Here is a 16,565-nt window from a genome sequence, read left to right on the forward strand (position 1 = left end):
AGGGGCAATTCAGTTTTGACTGTTTGCATCCTTATGTCATCTTTATGCCAAACACATGTATGCTGTCGCGTAAGGTGAAGTACAGTGCCTATAAAATCTAAAGGTTTTGGTGTACTGGCTGGACATTGGGCTATCCTTGATAGGAGATTACTTTTGTAAAGAATATTGCAACAGTCATGAGAAGGACATCTTCTGCTATGGTAAGATCTTACACAACTGTACTTTGTTCTTTCATTCTTGAAAGACTGTCCTGTTTGTGGTTTCCATTAAACAGACTTGACAGACTGGTTAGAGGCTCTTGTATACTTGGAGCCTCACATGGTAAGGTTGCTATTTCTACTAATTTTTCCTTTTATCCTGAGGATTTAGCACGGATTACCTGGAACTAAACGGGTCAGTTGTATCTTTCCAATTTCATCCGCAAAATATGGAGAAGCAGATTTTGTAAAAGATGATGCTTCGAAGGCACTTTGTGCTTTTATCACCAAGACCAAATATTTCAGAAAGGTATACCAACATTTCATTTCCTTTGCACCATGTAAGTAATGGCACCCCATTAAATAAACTTTGACTATTTTCAATGCATTTTTGTTTGTGTACTTATAACTTTGTCTATAACCTATTTTGGTGATTTGCTGAGGTCTATTCCACAAAGTTAGTGTCTGGATCTGTCATTCTTCATTTCTTTTTTGCTGCCGTCTCTGAAGCAGCAGTGGTGTACATTTCAAACTTTCACTGCACACTTGTGAACCAAAGCTAAAACTTGATGTCCTTCATGGATGCATCTGCAGTCATAACAACTGGATTGTCCTGTCGTCAGGCAGCCCTTCGGTCGGCCGGATTCCAAAGTCCGGGTCCGGCTGATGTCGCACTTCACCCGACGTCATCTCTGTTGGTCTTCGGGTATAAAGGCATCAGCCGACGCCATTTTCCTCAGTCTTTCTTGCCGCGTGGCACCCGAAGCAGAAGCTGTTCGCAAGTGCCGGTCGGTCAGATCCAGAGATTACTACTTCCGAATACTACTTCGAAGACTTCTAAAAGCTAAGTACCCCGTTGGGGACTCTTTCTTGCCTCAGCCGATGTCAGAAAAAGTCAATAAGCACCATTAGGCGGAAAATTAACCTTATTTTCGAAAAACTGGCACTATATCACAAAAGACAAGTGGATTCTGCAAACCATAGACCAAGGATACCGGTTCCACTTCCACACTTTACCAGTCAAAAGGATTCTACTCCAGACTATTCCTAGTTCCAAGAAAGGAAAAAAGCTGGAGACCTATTCTCGACCTGTCCATCTTAAATACATACATCATTGTCCCAAAATTCAAAATGCTGACCCTCCAGCAACTTCTTCCCATGCTGGGCAAGGAGTGCTGACTGGTAACTCTAGATCTCAAGGAGGCATACCTGCACGTCCCCATACGACCAATTTGCAGAAGATACCTCAGATTTCTTGCAGGATCAGAGCACTATCAATTCTCAGCATTGCCCTTTGGCTTATCTACTGCCCAGAGTATTCACAAAATGCCTGGCATCAGTAATCGCCCACTGCAGACTACAGGGAATCCAAATTTATCCATACCTGGACGACTGTCTGCTACAGGTGGACAACAAAAGCAAGCTGACAACAGATTTACAAAGGGTCATTTACTTGCTACAAGCACTGGGATACACAGTCAATTTACAAAAGTCAAGGCTGATACCATCCCAAACAAGGACATTCTTGGGCTGGAATTGGACACAGTAAAACAAATGGCATTCCTAACTGCAGAAAAACAATAAGAACTCCCTCTTTACTTCTTGGCACTAACAAAACAGAACAAGCTAACAGCAAGAAAAGTTCTACAGGCCTTGGGCTTCATGGCATCCTGCATAATCTTGGTTCCACATGCCAGACTACATATGAGAAAACTACAGTGGTACCTAAAGAATTTATGGTCCCAACACAGGCACAGCCTAGAAGCAGAAATTCCTCTAATCCCATGCCTAAAACAGGAGTTCCTATGGTGGGCTCAAGCATGCCAGTCAAATCCAGGCCTACCCTTTCACAACTATCAAGCAAGCCAAACCATCACAACAGACGCCTCAGACCTAGGATGGGGGGCTCACATGCTGGACAAATGCATACAAGGATTGTGGACACAGGACCAGCTCCATTTGCACATCAACCTAAAAGAAATGCTGGCAGTAAAGCTGGCAATCCAAAAATTCAGACCATTCCTCAAAGCAGGACATTTGATAATAAGGACAGACAACACCACAGTCTTGTGGTACATCAACAAACAGGGAGGCACTCATTCATACCCCCTATGCAGAATGACTTTGGACCTTTGGAACCTGGCTCAGCTACAACATCCAGTTACAGGCAATATTCGTACCAGGAAAGGAGAATACTCTAGCAGACATGTTAAGCAGAACCACCTCGGATGCTCACGAATGGATGCTACACCCGGACATCTTCAAGGCCATCTCAAAGAAATGGGGAATGCCACAGATAGATCTATTCGCTTCCCTCTCAATCACCAGCTCAAAAATTCTGCACAAGGACATTCCACCCACTTGCATGGAAAGTGGACTCGCTCTCCTTCAGCTGGAAAGGTCTGACAGCATATGCATTCCCACCTCTTCCCTTGATACACAAGGTATTACTAAAAATCAAGGAGGAACGTCCAAGGATAACCCTGATAGCTCCAAACTGGCCAAGACAACACTGGTACCCATTGCTGAGGAGCATGTCTCGGGACAAAATATGGCCAATACCCTGATGCCTTTGATGTTAACCCAGAACAACTACAGCATCATGCATCCAAACCTAAAAACTTTGCAACTGACTGCATGGAACATCACATAGCAGCAACTAATCCAGAGCTTTCCCAAAGGGTTAAAGACATTATCCTTGAAGCCCGCAGACCTTCAACAAGAAGGAACTATGCAGGAAAATGGAAAAGGTTTGTCATTTGGAGTGCTGAAAGAGGAAAAGATGTGTCCAATATAGACATTGCTAACATTCTGGAGTATTTGGCAGAGCTTCTACATACAGGCCTGTCCTATTCCTCCATCAAGATACATGCATCAGCTATTTCAGCAGAATACAGCTTTGATCCACCTGTCTTTTCACATCCTTTACTCAGGCAGTTCCTCAGAGGGATCAAGAATGTAAAACCTCCTAGGAAACCACCATTGCCAGCTTGGGATTTGAACTTTGTGCTGGAAAAGTTGACACTCGCACCTTTTGAACCAGCAGCAACAGCAGACCTGCAGCATCTATCGTGGAAAACTGCTTTCCTACTGGCAATAACCTCAGCAAGAAGGGTTTCTGAACTTCAGGCCCTAATGGCAGTACAACCCTTCCTAATCTTCCACCAAGATAGAGTGTCCATGAGGACTAATCCTACATTTATGCCTAAGGTGGTATCCAGAGTGTCTTTAAACCAGGCAATCCACCTACCTACCTTCTTCCCAAACCCACAAAACAGAGGGAAAGAATGCTGCATACCTTGGATGTACATAGACAGCTACGCTACTACCTGGACAGAACAAAAGTAACAGAAAAACTGACCAGCTGTTTGTAGCCTATGCAACAGGAAGGGAAGGAAAAGCGATTTCCAAACAGACAATCTCCAAATGGATAGGAAATTGCATACGATTCTGTTACTCCTTTCATGGAAAACCAATTCCACAGAACATAAGGCCTCATTCTACAAGGGCAACAGCCACTACCACAGCCTTCTTACGAGGAGTGGCAACCAAGGACATTATTGAGGCGGCTACTTGGACCTCCGTGCATACATTTGCCAAGCATTATAATTTACCTCTGTATTCCAGATCCCGAGCAGGGTTTGCCACTGCTGTACTGCAAGGGATCCTAACCACACCATAATCTATTCTTCCTCCTCCCCTAGTTGGCTATGGTATTCTACCCAGTTGTTATGACTGCAGATGCATCCATGAAGGACATAGTACAGTTTTGTACCTACCATAAATGTAGATGTCCGAACTGGATAGCATCTGCAGTCAGGATTACCCTCCTCCTTCCCTCTGTGGTACTCCTAGGGTATTTACCCTCCTAATAGCTAGCTGGCGGGGGGGAGTCTCTTATGGTGTATTTGTTTGTATATATGTACATACATGCTTATTTTTTGTGTTTGCCTGCTATCCTTTTGGAAACATTGGCATTTACCCAAAATTTAGCCTTCCAAGAGGGCAACTGGCATCTGGGGCAAGAAACACTGAGGAAAATGGCGTCGGCTGATGCCTTTATACCCGAAGACCAACAGAGATGACGTCGGGTGAAGTGCGACATCAGCCGGACCCGGACTTTGGAATCCGGCCGACCGAAGGGCTGCCTGACGACAGGACAACCCAGTTGTTATGACTGCAGATGCTATCCAGTTCGGACATCTACATTTATGGTAGGTACAAAACTGTACTTTTGTCAGTGGCCGACAGGATGCTAGCTACTCCCAGTTTTTGGATGTATAGCTTCTCAAACAAATTATTATGAAGGCAGGGACACTGAAATAATATACTGCAGCTGTGAGGTGCTGACTTTTTGACATGTCCTTATATTCACAGTAGAAACCCTCCTACCATCTCTGATTCTCAGAGCTAACCAGTTTTAGACTCTAAGTCCTGTGGTGCAGGGGATTAAGGCCCTGACTATATCCCAGGCAACTAGTGTTTGGCCAGCAGCATGGTCAATGGAAAGACCAGTGGGGAGACTGGGAAAGAGTAGCAAGTGTTGACGCACCCATCCTGGGATTAGGGAGGCAGATAAGCTGAGTACCTTGGCAACACTTGCAGGAATGCAGGTGTATTGCTGGCAGCAAGAAGAGCCTGGCATGTCCTTGCAGTAAAGCATCTGCTGTTTGATCATTTGTTTGTACAATAAACTCTCAGTTAACTGGCAGTCATGGAGATTAGTAGATGCCAGATAACTAGTTTCTAGTTGTTTGAGAGTTGCTGTTAAAATATGTTTGACTTTTCTCAGGTAGGGGACAGAGGAAAATTATTCCATCTTCCTTTTTAAAACTCTAAACGTAAGGCATGTTTCTGTGGGGGGGAAACAAAGTGCAACACATGAAAATTGTACTGTTATTTCTTTTATTTATTTTTCTCTTATTTGAGTTCCAGTTAACTGAGAATTTACTGTATGTGTATAGAAGCAAACATGCACTTCCAAAGACAGCTGTAGTGGAGCTCATAGGCTGCCAAGGGTGTTGAGATAGGACAGTCTGCAGGATCTGAAGGCTGGTCTGCTCTGTAACACTCCACTTTCACCTCTTTGAAGGAATGAGTGGGATGGAGGGCTCTTACCCAGATGCTGGAACAAATGGGTCATTTTGATGCTGAAAGAGGAGTTGCTGGGCTGATCCAGCAAACTCAAAAAAATAAAAAAAAACACGTTTAGACCCATCAGCCTGACCAGAGTTCTGTTATAATCACCAAGAAAATCATAGTGCAGCAAATCCAGAGTGATACAAGAGCCTACTTTTGTTATATGTGGAGCAGTGTGGGTTTGTTAAGGGGACATCACGCCTTCTGAATCTTGTTGCATCCTTTAAAGAGGTAATGGCAGAAACTGATGATGGGTCAGTAGTGAGTGCTGCTTATCTTGACCCTTCTTAGGTGTTCAGCACTATTCCAAATAAGGGGATAACTGATCAAATAGATGCATGTAGTTCATTTGATAAAAAAAATGGTTAAGCAACAGGGTACACGAAGTCAAGATAGCAGGTGTTACCTGCCAAATCCACCTGGTTTTACCAGTTGTTTCTCACAGTGCTGTGGCCACTTATTTTTTGTCTTTTCTCAGGATTTAGAACTATTCTTAAGTATGAAAGTGAGCAATGGGTTATGGACAACCGCATTTGTTAATTATTGCAATAATGGGTAACCTAGATTACTTCAGTAAAGGAAGCTGCAGTTTTGCAAGATTGTCTGTAAGTGTCCACACATGGTACAATAGTAGTTTTTTAATCTATAATGTCACCAAGTGTAGTATTGAGACATGACACAGACTAAGTTTACAAAATAAATGAATGGACAAATCACAAAAACTGACACTGTCATCAAAAATCTAGGGGAGAAAAAGTAGACAACAGTTTTATTTTTGACCAGTGTGCATCTACCAAAGTCAGAAAAGTGTATTTCTGTTATCTCATCTAATTGTGAAAGAACTTGTCTGGTCACACACCGAAGAGACAGTTGCACCTTGTAAAGTTTGTAGCCCATTATTGAATATAAAGCTGCATTTTGTATCTTCCAAATGAGCTATCTGAAATGGCTTCAAAAGGTGCAATGATTCCTTACTAGGAAATGTTAAGGTTGAAAACTTGTATGCTTAAAGACTTCAAGAACTGTCATATTCTCTATTTCTTATAGGTTACTTAAATGTGACCTCCTGATTTGTAAAATTGTATCTAATCTGGTTGTAGTTGAATGTCTGTGTCTGGAATGCGCCACTGTGAAAACTAGCACAAAATTGGGGAATGTAATAGTAAATTGAATAAAAAAAGCATTATGCATAAATCGCTCTACACTTCATCCCATTTTTGTTCACCATGGCAGTGTGGTGGTGTAGCCTAATACCTTGTTAAGATTATAATAACAGGACAGTGCTAAGTGGTGAAAGTTAAATGCAATGGATATCTTAAAATGGTGTGTGTAGAGGAGCCTCCAGGTCGATGTACTGGTGAATCCTGTTGCTGACCACCACTTCAGGTGGCTGTTTTCTTTGGAGAGGGACACACTTTCTGTTCATTAAGCAGCTATGTTACTCATTATGATACCCATTCCTACATGGCTTCTCTTTTTTAATTTCTCTAAGTCTTTTGAGTTTCTAATACTATGACGGGCATGGACCCCATTCCTAAGTCAAAATATGATTAAATTCATGAAAATTAGTGTTTCAGTCTTTGATGTTAGGCAGAAGTGCTCTTCGCAGCACCCGCAATGCGCCCAGTATTGACTCCTGTGATTCATACATACTCGCAGGTATGTTCATATACAATTTGTCATGTACTAGAAATTTGTGGGAATAGTGTGTCTACATAGCTTCTCAGTCTGGTTTTTGCAGTCAGGAGAGATGTGGCTCGTTCTGAGTGTATTATTTATTTTACATTTGTTAACCGGGATAGTCCAACTGGATGTGGGTCCATTTACAGAGGAGCCCCGGGGAGAAAAGCTCAAAATTCTTATACAGAAGAGATAAACATACATTGTAGGTAATGCTGTACATTATTAAAGATTAATAATAAATATATTTATGTACACCTTATTTTGCAGTACAGCTCAACAATCACATTTGCAATACACATGTTTTTATGTCAGCTTCCATTTATGATAAACAGGTTTTTGTGAGTACAATAGAAAACAAGCAGATAGCGGTAAAAGATGAGTTTACTAATAGGAAGACAAGAGTTAAGAGTTGACCCGAAAGGGAATTACATTTAATAGTGGGAGTTCCTGAGTTTGTAGCAGATCATTAGGAGACTGCATTAATCATTCCTACAGTGGGAGTTACTGAGTTTGTTGCAGAACAATAGGAGACTGCATTAATCATTGGTGCAGGTGGAGTTACTGAGTTTCATAGCAGAACATCAGGTGACTGCATCTGCAATTCTGTTATGCAGTTACAGGACAGTGTCTTATGTAATGCATGGGCATAACCAGGAGTTTAATAGGTGTGACATGAGAGAATTTTTGAACTGTACAGTTGAGGGAGCTGAGGTCAGAGAAGTGGGGAGGATGTTCCAGTTTTTGGCAATGTTGTGGGAGAAAAGAGCTTTTCCTGCAGAGTTATTGGCTTTAGAGATGCAGAGGAGCGATTTTTCTGAGGAGCGGAGGGGGTAATTTGTTGTATACTGGGTTAGGAGTTTGTTTAGGGATGGGGTTTTGTCAGGATGTCTTACTATATTGTAGGCTAGTATCAGTTATTGATAGTTAATTAGTTGGGGGAGTTCTAACCATTTGAGTACAGTTGTTAGCAAATTTTGCAGTTTTATTATAGCAGGACTCTAGTTGTACAAGATTCTGTTTTCTTTGGTTGGTAAGGATAGATGCAGCATACATGAGTGTAGAACGTAGGTGTGTTTGGGCGAGTGTGATGCATGCTTGATCAGATCGGAATTTCTTGCGTCTATATAAGGTACCCATTTTTTATTGACTTTTTGATTGTTAGTAATATATGGGTGTCAAACAGCAGTTTATTATCAATAGTTACTCTCAGTAGTTTGGTGTTGTCAGTAGGGGAGATGTTAGTGCCATTATTGGACGTGATTGTAAAAGGGGATTGGGTGGTTTTAGTTTTATTAGGAGCAAATATGAGTAACTTGATCTTGTTTGGATGGAGTATTATAAGTTGGATCTGGGTGATCCAACTTTCCACTGAGGTAAAGGATTCCTGAGTACGTTTTTGCAGAGCAGTGAGAGATGGCGCTGTGCTGATGAGTCGAGTCATCTGCATATTGTAGAGTGGCATGTTGGGAGGACCTGTGGAGGTTGTTGAATATCGTGAAAAGTAGTGGACCCAGTATGAACCTTGTGGGGACTCCTACAGTGGTTGGATGTAAGGGAGATGGTTTGTTTTGCCATTGTACAGACTGTTGTCTGTCTGTTAAGTAGCTTTTAAACCATTCTATGGTGGATAGAGCAAAGGATAGGGAGGTCAGAGAGTCTAGAAGTAAGGGGTGTGATACCATGCCAAATGCCTTAGATAGGTCTAAGAATATTGCTGAGGCGTAGTTGTTGTTTCTGTATTGGTTAATTGGGTTTGTGAAAGAGAGGAGAGCAGTAGTGGTGCTGTGGTGTTGGCAGAAACCGTGTTGTGTGGGAGAGAGGAGATTGTTAGTATTTAAGAATTGCATCACTTGAGAGTGAATGCATCTTTCCAAAATTTTAGCTAAGGGGGGTTAGGATAGCTATGGGACGGTAGTTGGAAAAATCGTAAGAGTTTCCACCTTTATGAAGGGGGAGAATGTATGATACTTTCCATAACTGTGGGATGTAGGATTCTTGAATGGATCAATTTAGAAGGATGGAAACAGGGTAAGATAGTGAATCAGCTGCTATTTTTAAGAAGTTGGCTGGTAGGTTGTCTGCAGCAAGGGTGGTAGGTTTAAGTTTTAATAGTTTTTTTGATTGTTGCAGTAGGGACAGGTGAGAGGGTGAGGGCTGGGGTATTTTTGGTGGGTTGGTTTGGGGTGGGTTGTTATTGGAGAGTTGTGTAGAGAGGGATAAGATGTTTTTGTGAAGTGGTGGTTAATTTGGGAAGCAATATCTGCAGTGTTGTTTTTAGTGGTTGGAGTTTGTGTAGCTGTTTTGCTTGGTTTAAGTAGCGAGTTGATGGCATGCCAGAATTTTTGGGGGGGGTTTTATTGTGTTTATTTTGAACATGAAGGAAGTAGTTTTGTTTATAGAGTACGGTTTGTTTTTTTTTTTTTTGCTTGGTTTCTTAGTTTTTGGTAGTTTTGTTTGGATGAGTTAGTCTTTTCTCTTTTCCATGTTTTATCCCTGGATTTTAGGAGGACTCTTGTGTCCCTGCTTAGTCGTGGTGCATAGTTTTTTACTTTGATTCTTCTAATGAGTGCTATTGAGTTGAGAACATTGAAAGTGTTATTAAAGTATACCAAAAAAGGAAATCCGCTGAACTGTACCAATAAAGGGTTCTCCTCCAACTGTCGCAAAACGTTCCACCACTCGATAGAAAATCACGTAGTTCATTAATAGAATAACAGCTCCAAACAGCACCAAATAAAAACTTAATAAAACTTCCTTGTAATGTTACAAATAAACCAGAGATTGAGCGCGCTTTCGTCCGTATCTTATGGACTTCATCAGAATCTAAAGTATCATGGAATACAGTCCTTAAATATGCAAACAAATACTTAAACAATTAACACATCCAATTAACCATTAATTGGCAATTGATTCTGATACATACTTAAAAACAAATTGTATGGATGAAAACGGTGCATGAATACACAAAAAAATAATACATAGCCCAAACTAATGTATGACACAAAACTGTATAGTGATATTTCCATTAAAAAATGTATATATATCACACATTTATGACTTATCTAGAAAAACCTAATGGTATTAGGAAAGAACAATAAAAGTACTAAAAAATATATAGTACATATTTATTTAAATTTAAAAAATGTATTGTGATGCATTTAATATGTATGTAAAATAAATAAATACAAATGTAATTGTAAATGCAGGAAGTATAATAAACAATTTAAATATTTTAAAATATAAAATATGCTTATGAATAAATTGATATATATGTACAAATGTAATAAATATACTAAAATAAGGTCATCTGACCTTGTTGATGACTAAAACATTTTAAAATTATGTACATGTGTAAAAAAAAATATATATATATATATATATATATATATATATATATATATATATATATATAAAATAGGTATATATATTATGTATATAAATAATTTATTTTGTGATAGTGTTAATACTTTAACAGATGAATGTAAATTCTGAATAAATTGAACTAATTCCTTTATTATGTTTTGTATATAATTGTCATTATTCTCTGTTGTCCTCCCTTTTTTATCTTTTATTTATTTGTTTATTTTGTGAATTCTGTTTGGGGTTACTAGCTAAAAGTTTGAGTGCTGGTTTTATGGATAAGTGATCATTCAGGCCCTTATGGCAGCATGCATCCAATCTCATCTGCCAAATAAGCTCCCTGTATTCCAAAAAGGTTTCCCAATCTCCCCCCCTGTCACAGACCTTAACTTCTTCCAATACCCAAAACTTATGTTGGCATTTTTACATTTAATGACGTGTCTGAATAGGGCGTTCTTTTCATTCTTCTTCGTTATGTCCCTCATGTGTTCATATATTCTAGATCTTAACTTAAAATATTTAAATGGTTTATTATACTTCCTGCATTTACAGTTACATTTGTATTTATTTATTTTACATACATATTAAATGCATCACAATACAACATTTTTTAAATTTAAATAAATATGTACTATATATTTTTTAGTACTTTTATTGTTCTTTCCTAATACCATTAGGTTTTTCTAGATAAGAGTCATAAATGTGTGCTATATATACATTTTTTAATGGAAATATCACTATACAGTTTTGTGTCATACATTAGTTTGGGCTATGTATTTATTATTTTTTTGTGTATTCATGCACCGTTTTCATCCATACAATATGTTTTTAAGTATGTATCCGAATCAATTGCCAAGTAATGGTTAATTGGATGTGTTAATTGTTTAAGTATTTGTTTGCATATTTAAGGACTGTATTCCATGATACTTTAGATTCTGATGAAGTCCATAAGATACGGACGAAAACGCGCTCAATCTCTGGTTTATTTGTAACATTACAAGGAAGTTTTATTACGTTTTTATTTGGTGCTGTTTGGAGCTGTTATTCTATTAATAAACTACGTGATTTTCTATCGAGTGGTGGAATGTTTTGTGACAGTTGGAGGAGAACCCTTTATTGGTACAGTTCAGCGGATTTCCTTTTTTGGTATACTTTATGTTCGGAGGTGGTTTTGGAAGTGTTATTAAAGTATTCAACTGCTTGGTCTAAGTTTAACGTTAGCTGTGTGTCCCATTTACAATGTTTTAGGATATGGTTGAGATTCTCACTGTTCAGATTACTTTCATCTCTAACTTGTCTAAAGGTTATAGGGTATGAGGGATTTGTGTGCCTTCGCTGTAGGAATGTGGGAAGGTGGTCACTTAGGCTGTGTGAAAGACATCGAGACATTTTTCTTTAGGGCAGTTAACTAGTGTCCAGTCTAGGATTGATTGCTTATTGGATTTTTTTATCTATTGTAGTTGGTTCATGGATGAGCTGTGCAAAGGCATAGAGGTTTATATGGTTTGTAGGGATATTGGAGTTGCAGGCTAACCAGTCTGTATTTAGATCACCTAATAAAATTGATTCCTGTGTGAGGTTATCTGATGTCCATTGTAAGATCTCTTCTATGGTGGAGCAGTTATTGCCTGGTGGGATATAGCAACAGATGATGTTAATTTTTTTGGTATCATTAATGAGAAGAGTTGATTAAGGTTTTGGCATTTTGAAATGAAGGAATTGAGTTATTGAGGGGTTTTATGTTTAGAGTGTTTTTAAATAATATGGCTACACCTCCTCCCTTTCTACTTGTTCTATCGTGCCTTAGTATGTTGCAGCCTGGTGGGAGAATTTCCTCATTTTGTATATTAGGTTTTAACCAGGTTTCTGTAATTGTGACTATATCTGGGGAGTAATGCTTTATAAATGCATGCAGATCAGGGAGTTTGTTTGTTATGCTTCTTATATTGATGTTAATGATAAGTAGGTCTGATTTACGTCTAGGTGGAAGTAAGGTATTGTTGGGTCCTGGGTTTGGGTGTATGTCTCCTGATGTGAGCAGTTGTTTAGCAAGTAGTAATGTGTTTTATTTTATGTTATTTTTATGTAGTATACACCTGATAGTTTAGTGGTATTTGTTTGGAATTTATGTATGTGTAGCATTTGGCTGTCTTTGAAAAGTGTGGCACTAGTGGGGAAAGATTGTGTGTGGTATTGTGTATATGTTTGTGCTGTGGTAACTGCTATTTAGTGTAGGTGAGGTATGGTGGCATGTTGTGAGGTTTGTTAGTATAGTATGGGTGAGCAGAAGACAAGTTAAGAAGAATTTCATTTTGTTTCCTTTAAGGATTGTAGTTTGGTGAGGTGAGGGGCGGGAAAGGATGATTTGAGATATGCAATGTTTAAAAGTAGGAGGTAATGTTTAGATTGCTAGGGGTGTTGGGAGTTTGATAGTGTGGGCTGTAGTGGGATAGGGTTATTTGGCTGTGGGTGTGGTTTAGTAAGGTTGTGGGACTTTGACAGTGTGGGCTGTAGTGGGATAGGTTTATTTGGCTGTGGGTGTGGTTTAGTAGGGTTAAATGTAGAGGCTCTGGGGGCGGATGGAATTTGGGGGCAGGGTAGGGGAGCGGAGTGAGCCTGCAGGGCGAACAGAGCGGGTAGAGCCAAAGGATGGACAAGACACAGTAAGAAAAAATTTGTTGCTGTAAAAAGACTACAGCTAAGAGGTAAGTGTTGCTATAGATAGTTTGTAATCTAAAACCAGGAAAAAAGTATAATGGACAAGGGTAGAAATATGTGAGGTGAGTCAGGAAAGGATAAGAATTAACGGGGTAAGAGGAGCTGTAAGAAAAAGGGTCTAACTGCGTTCTTAGCCAGGGGTTGATAATATCAGAGTTCAGTTTAGTTTAGGGGTATAGTGCTACTTAGTGGCGACAGGAGAAATGGCAGCAGGGAATAATACTTCCAATATTAAATCTAGTTAAGGAATTAGGAAAGAAAAGTTGGAAAATTGGGGAGGGGCAATGGGTACGAGTGGGCAGTGGTTGGCTGCTATCTCACGGGAGGCAAGATGTAATACTAAATAGTTAACTAGCAAAAAATTGTGATATATAATCAGATATTGTAGTAGTATGCTACGTACACTGAGCCTTCTTTTATTAAGGGGAATGACTCTCTGAAGGGCACGTTGAGTGTAAGGTGTCTTCACATGATACCTGGAGGTGGTGTTCTTTCTAGTAGTTGCTGTGGAGTTTTGATTTCTTTCCTGTGTAGTTTTAATGTCTTTCCTGGGTAGGATACAGCAGCCAATCCCAGCCCCGTGGGCTACATGTTAGTTTGGGAGTTTAGCTTAGCCCAAGAGCTGTGTATATATGGCTAAATACTGAACCAAAGTTCTTTAAAGACAGGGGCCACTTGAATCCTGTATGGTTATAGTGAGCACCTCACACATCTATGTTTTCTCAATCCTGTGATAATTCCTACAGAGGATAGTCAAAGTTGTGTGTCTGCTGTAACACCGACATAGTAATTTACCTGGATAGCAAGAAGTAAACCAGTGGCATATTTCATAATTACAAAAAAAATGCACGTAAAGTACATTCCTTCCCTTTCAGGTACATAATGCTTGTTTTCTTTGTTTTTAACATTTTAATATGTGGGCATTTGCATACAGATGAGGATTTTGGTTTTGTAGACTTATTTATAAAGGTTACATTTAGAGGTCTTTTAACATTTTAAATCAGACGTTGCAGCTATTGCTATTGCCTATTTAAGTAACATTTTGGGAGAAACCACTAAGGATGATGAGATATAATGTAATTAAAGTACCAAAATAAAAAGAAGGTCCCAAGATGATCTCTGTAGGGAACAGAAAATCTAGAATGATTTCAACCATTAAACGATATTTAGAAGTAAATTTATTTGTAAATAATACTAACGTATATATCTTGACTGCTGGCAGATTTTTATTGGGTAGGCATCCTATCATTACAGGTAAGTTTTTTTCAGTTTTCCTTGAAATGTCATTTTTTGTATACTTCATTCATATCGGTCATCATTATTCCATTTACATGTGTCTGTATGGATTGCCTTTTGAGGAGAAAATTAAGTATTCATTTACATGTGATGTAGTTATTTTGTGTACAGCTTATGTATGCTTGCTTTATATTTTACCAGGACAGGTGATAGAGTACCATTGTACTGTGTTGATAAGCACCCCAACCAGCAGCATATTGTAGCTACCGGTGGCCAAGATGGGATGTTGTGCATATGGGATGTAAGGAATCGCAAAATGCCTGTCTCGCTGCTGAATGCTCATGAAGCTGAAAGTAGGTCTAACTTTTTGTTAACTTATAAACAGTATGGCCATGAACTAATCTTTTTAGTGCAATATCAGGAAGTGCATCTTTCACACATTGTAATGCCTTTGCTATGTTGTAGAGTAAAACAAAGTATTCTGTATGAAATCTGCAACATGTGAAGGTTACAGGCAAATATGTCAGACTAGCAACTTGGGAGTTGCAGTGAAAGAGGTATGATACCACATTCTTGACATCAATGCAAAAATGTATTTAAAATTGGCATGTAAAATCATTATGCTGCAAACTGCAGTAACTTGTGATATGCAGGCAAGGGAACCCATTTAGCAAGGGTGTCAAGCACCCAGGAGTTTACTTATACCGCAGAGTTTCCAAGCAAAGAAAAAAGAAGTTATGTACTCACCATAATGTTCCATGTGAGTTGTTCATCTCGCCTTCATTCTTACAGATGGGTTCGGAGCCAATCCTTGGCTTTGAGTCGGCCTACTACAAAGCTTGAGGTCTTCAGACAGCTCAAGGCCAAGTCCCTATCCGATGATGCACCTAGAGTTACCTCAGATCTTGTTTGCTGCATATAAAACCCTGGAGGGGGTAGGAGGGAGGGAAGTAAGAATGAAGGTGAGATGAACAACTCACATGAACGTTAGGGTGAGTACATAACTTCTTTATGTGAAGTTCTATCTCGCCGTTCATTCTTACAGATGGGTAGCGTCCCAAGCACCATCTTTCTCGGGTGGCTCACAGGAGTATGTTTTTCAGGACAGTAGACCCAAAGGAGGCCCTGTCAACTTTGTATGAGGTCTTGACCAAGTGGCTGCTGCACAGGTAATGTCTATAGGAAGCCTAGCAGAAAAAGTAGAAGATGTGGACACTACTCTGTTAGAATGAGCCTTAATTTTGTGTTGTACATGTAGATTAGCAGCTGAATAAATGTGACAGTAGTGTTTTTGCCACTGGCGTACCTTTTCTGGAATCTGAAAAGGAAACAAAAAGCTGTTCTGATTTTCTGAACTCTCTTGTTCTATCAAGGTAAAATCTGAGTTGTCTATAAACATCAAGCTTGTGCAACATATACTCTTAAGTTGTTGGTGTGTTTGGGAAAGAACACTGGCAAATCTATGATCTGGTTAAGGTTAGTTTCAGTACTAACTTTGGGTAAAATGAAGGATTTGTTCGCAGGGACACTGTCAGCATGGAAAATCAAATAAGGAGGCTTCATGAACAAGGCCTGAAGCTCTGACACTCTATGGACAGAAGTGATGGCTACTAAAAAGATAGTCTTCCATGACAAATATTTCAAATCACATGAGGAAGATGGTTCGAAAGATGGGAGAATAATGCGTGAAAGCATAAAATTTAGATTCCATGGAGTATAAGGGGATTTCACAGGTGGTCTGAGATGAAAGGTCCCTTTGAGAAAGGCTTTAGATAGTTTGTGTGACATTATGTTTAATCCTTCAAAGCCAAAGTAAAAATTAGAGATAGCGGCAAGTTGTACCTGGACTGTTGCTGATGCAGCTCATTTATTGAAAAGCATAGTCAAGAACTCTAATATAGAGGAAATAGGGGCTTGGTAGGGATCAATGTTATATTGAGAAGCCCATATAGAAAATCTTTTCCATTTGCCAAGGTATAGCTTCCTAGTAGAGGACTTGGAAGATATCAATATATGCTGCGTTTCATTTGAGAGGTTATGGAATCTGGCTATGTTGGGAATTGGAGCAGCCAAGCTGTCAATTTCAGGGACTGAAGAAAGGGATGAAGAGCCCCCGACGAATGCGTCAGAAGATCTGGGTCCAGAATCTAAGGCTATTCCAACAGATGAAGTCGAAAGGAAGGGGAACCAAATCTGACGAGGCCAGTGAGGGGCTATTAGAATGATGGTCCT

General features: G+C 39.4%; 1 protein-coding gene across 2 annotated transcripts in view; it reads left to right on the forward strand.

Annotated features, from left to right (window-relative positions):
* The window catches only part of NUP43 (nucleoporin 43), a 784,265-nt gene that overhangs the window by 551,366 nt on the left and 216,334 nt on the right, over window positions 1–16,565 (forward strand). For both annotated transcript variants that reach the window (XM_044069310.1, XM_044069319.1), the window contains one exon: window positions 14,535–14,686. In XM_044069310.1, coding sequence (XP_043925245.1) covers window positions 14,535–14,686 — 152 coding nt within the window. The remainder of the gene's footprint in view (window positions 1–14,534; window positions 14,687–16,565) is intronic.

The sequence above is a fragment of the Protopterus annectens genome, chromosome 1.part0 (assembly GCF_019279795.1).
Source record: "Protopterus annectens isolate FY-2018-M chromosome 1.part0, PAN1.0, whole genome shotgun sequence".
NCBI classification, from domain to species: Eukaryota; Metazoa; Chordata; order Ceratodontiformes; family Protopteridae; genus Protopterus; species Protopterus annectens.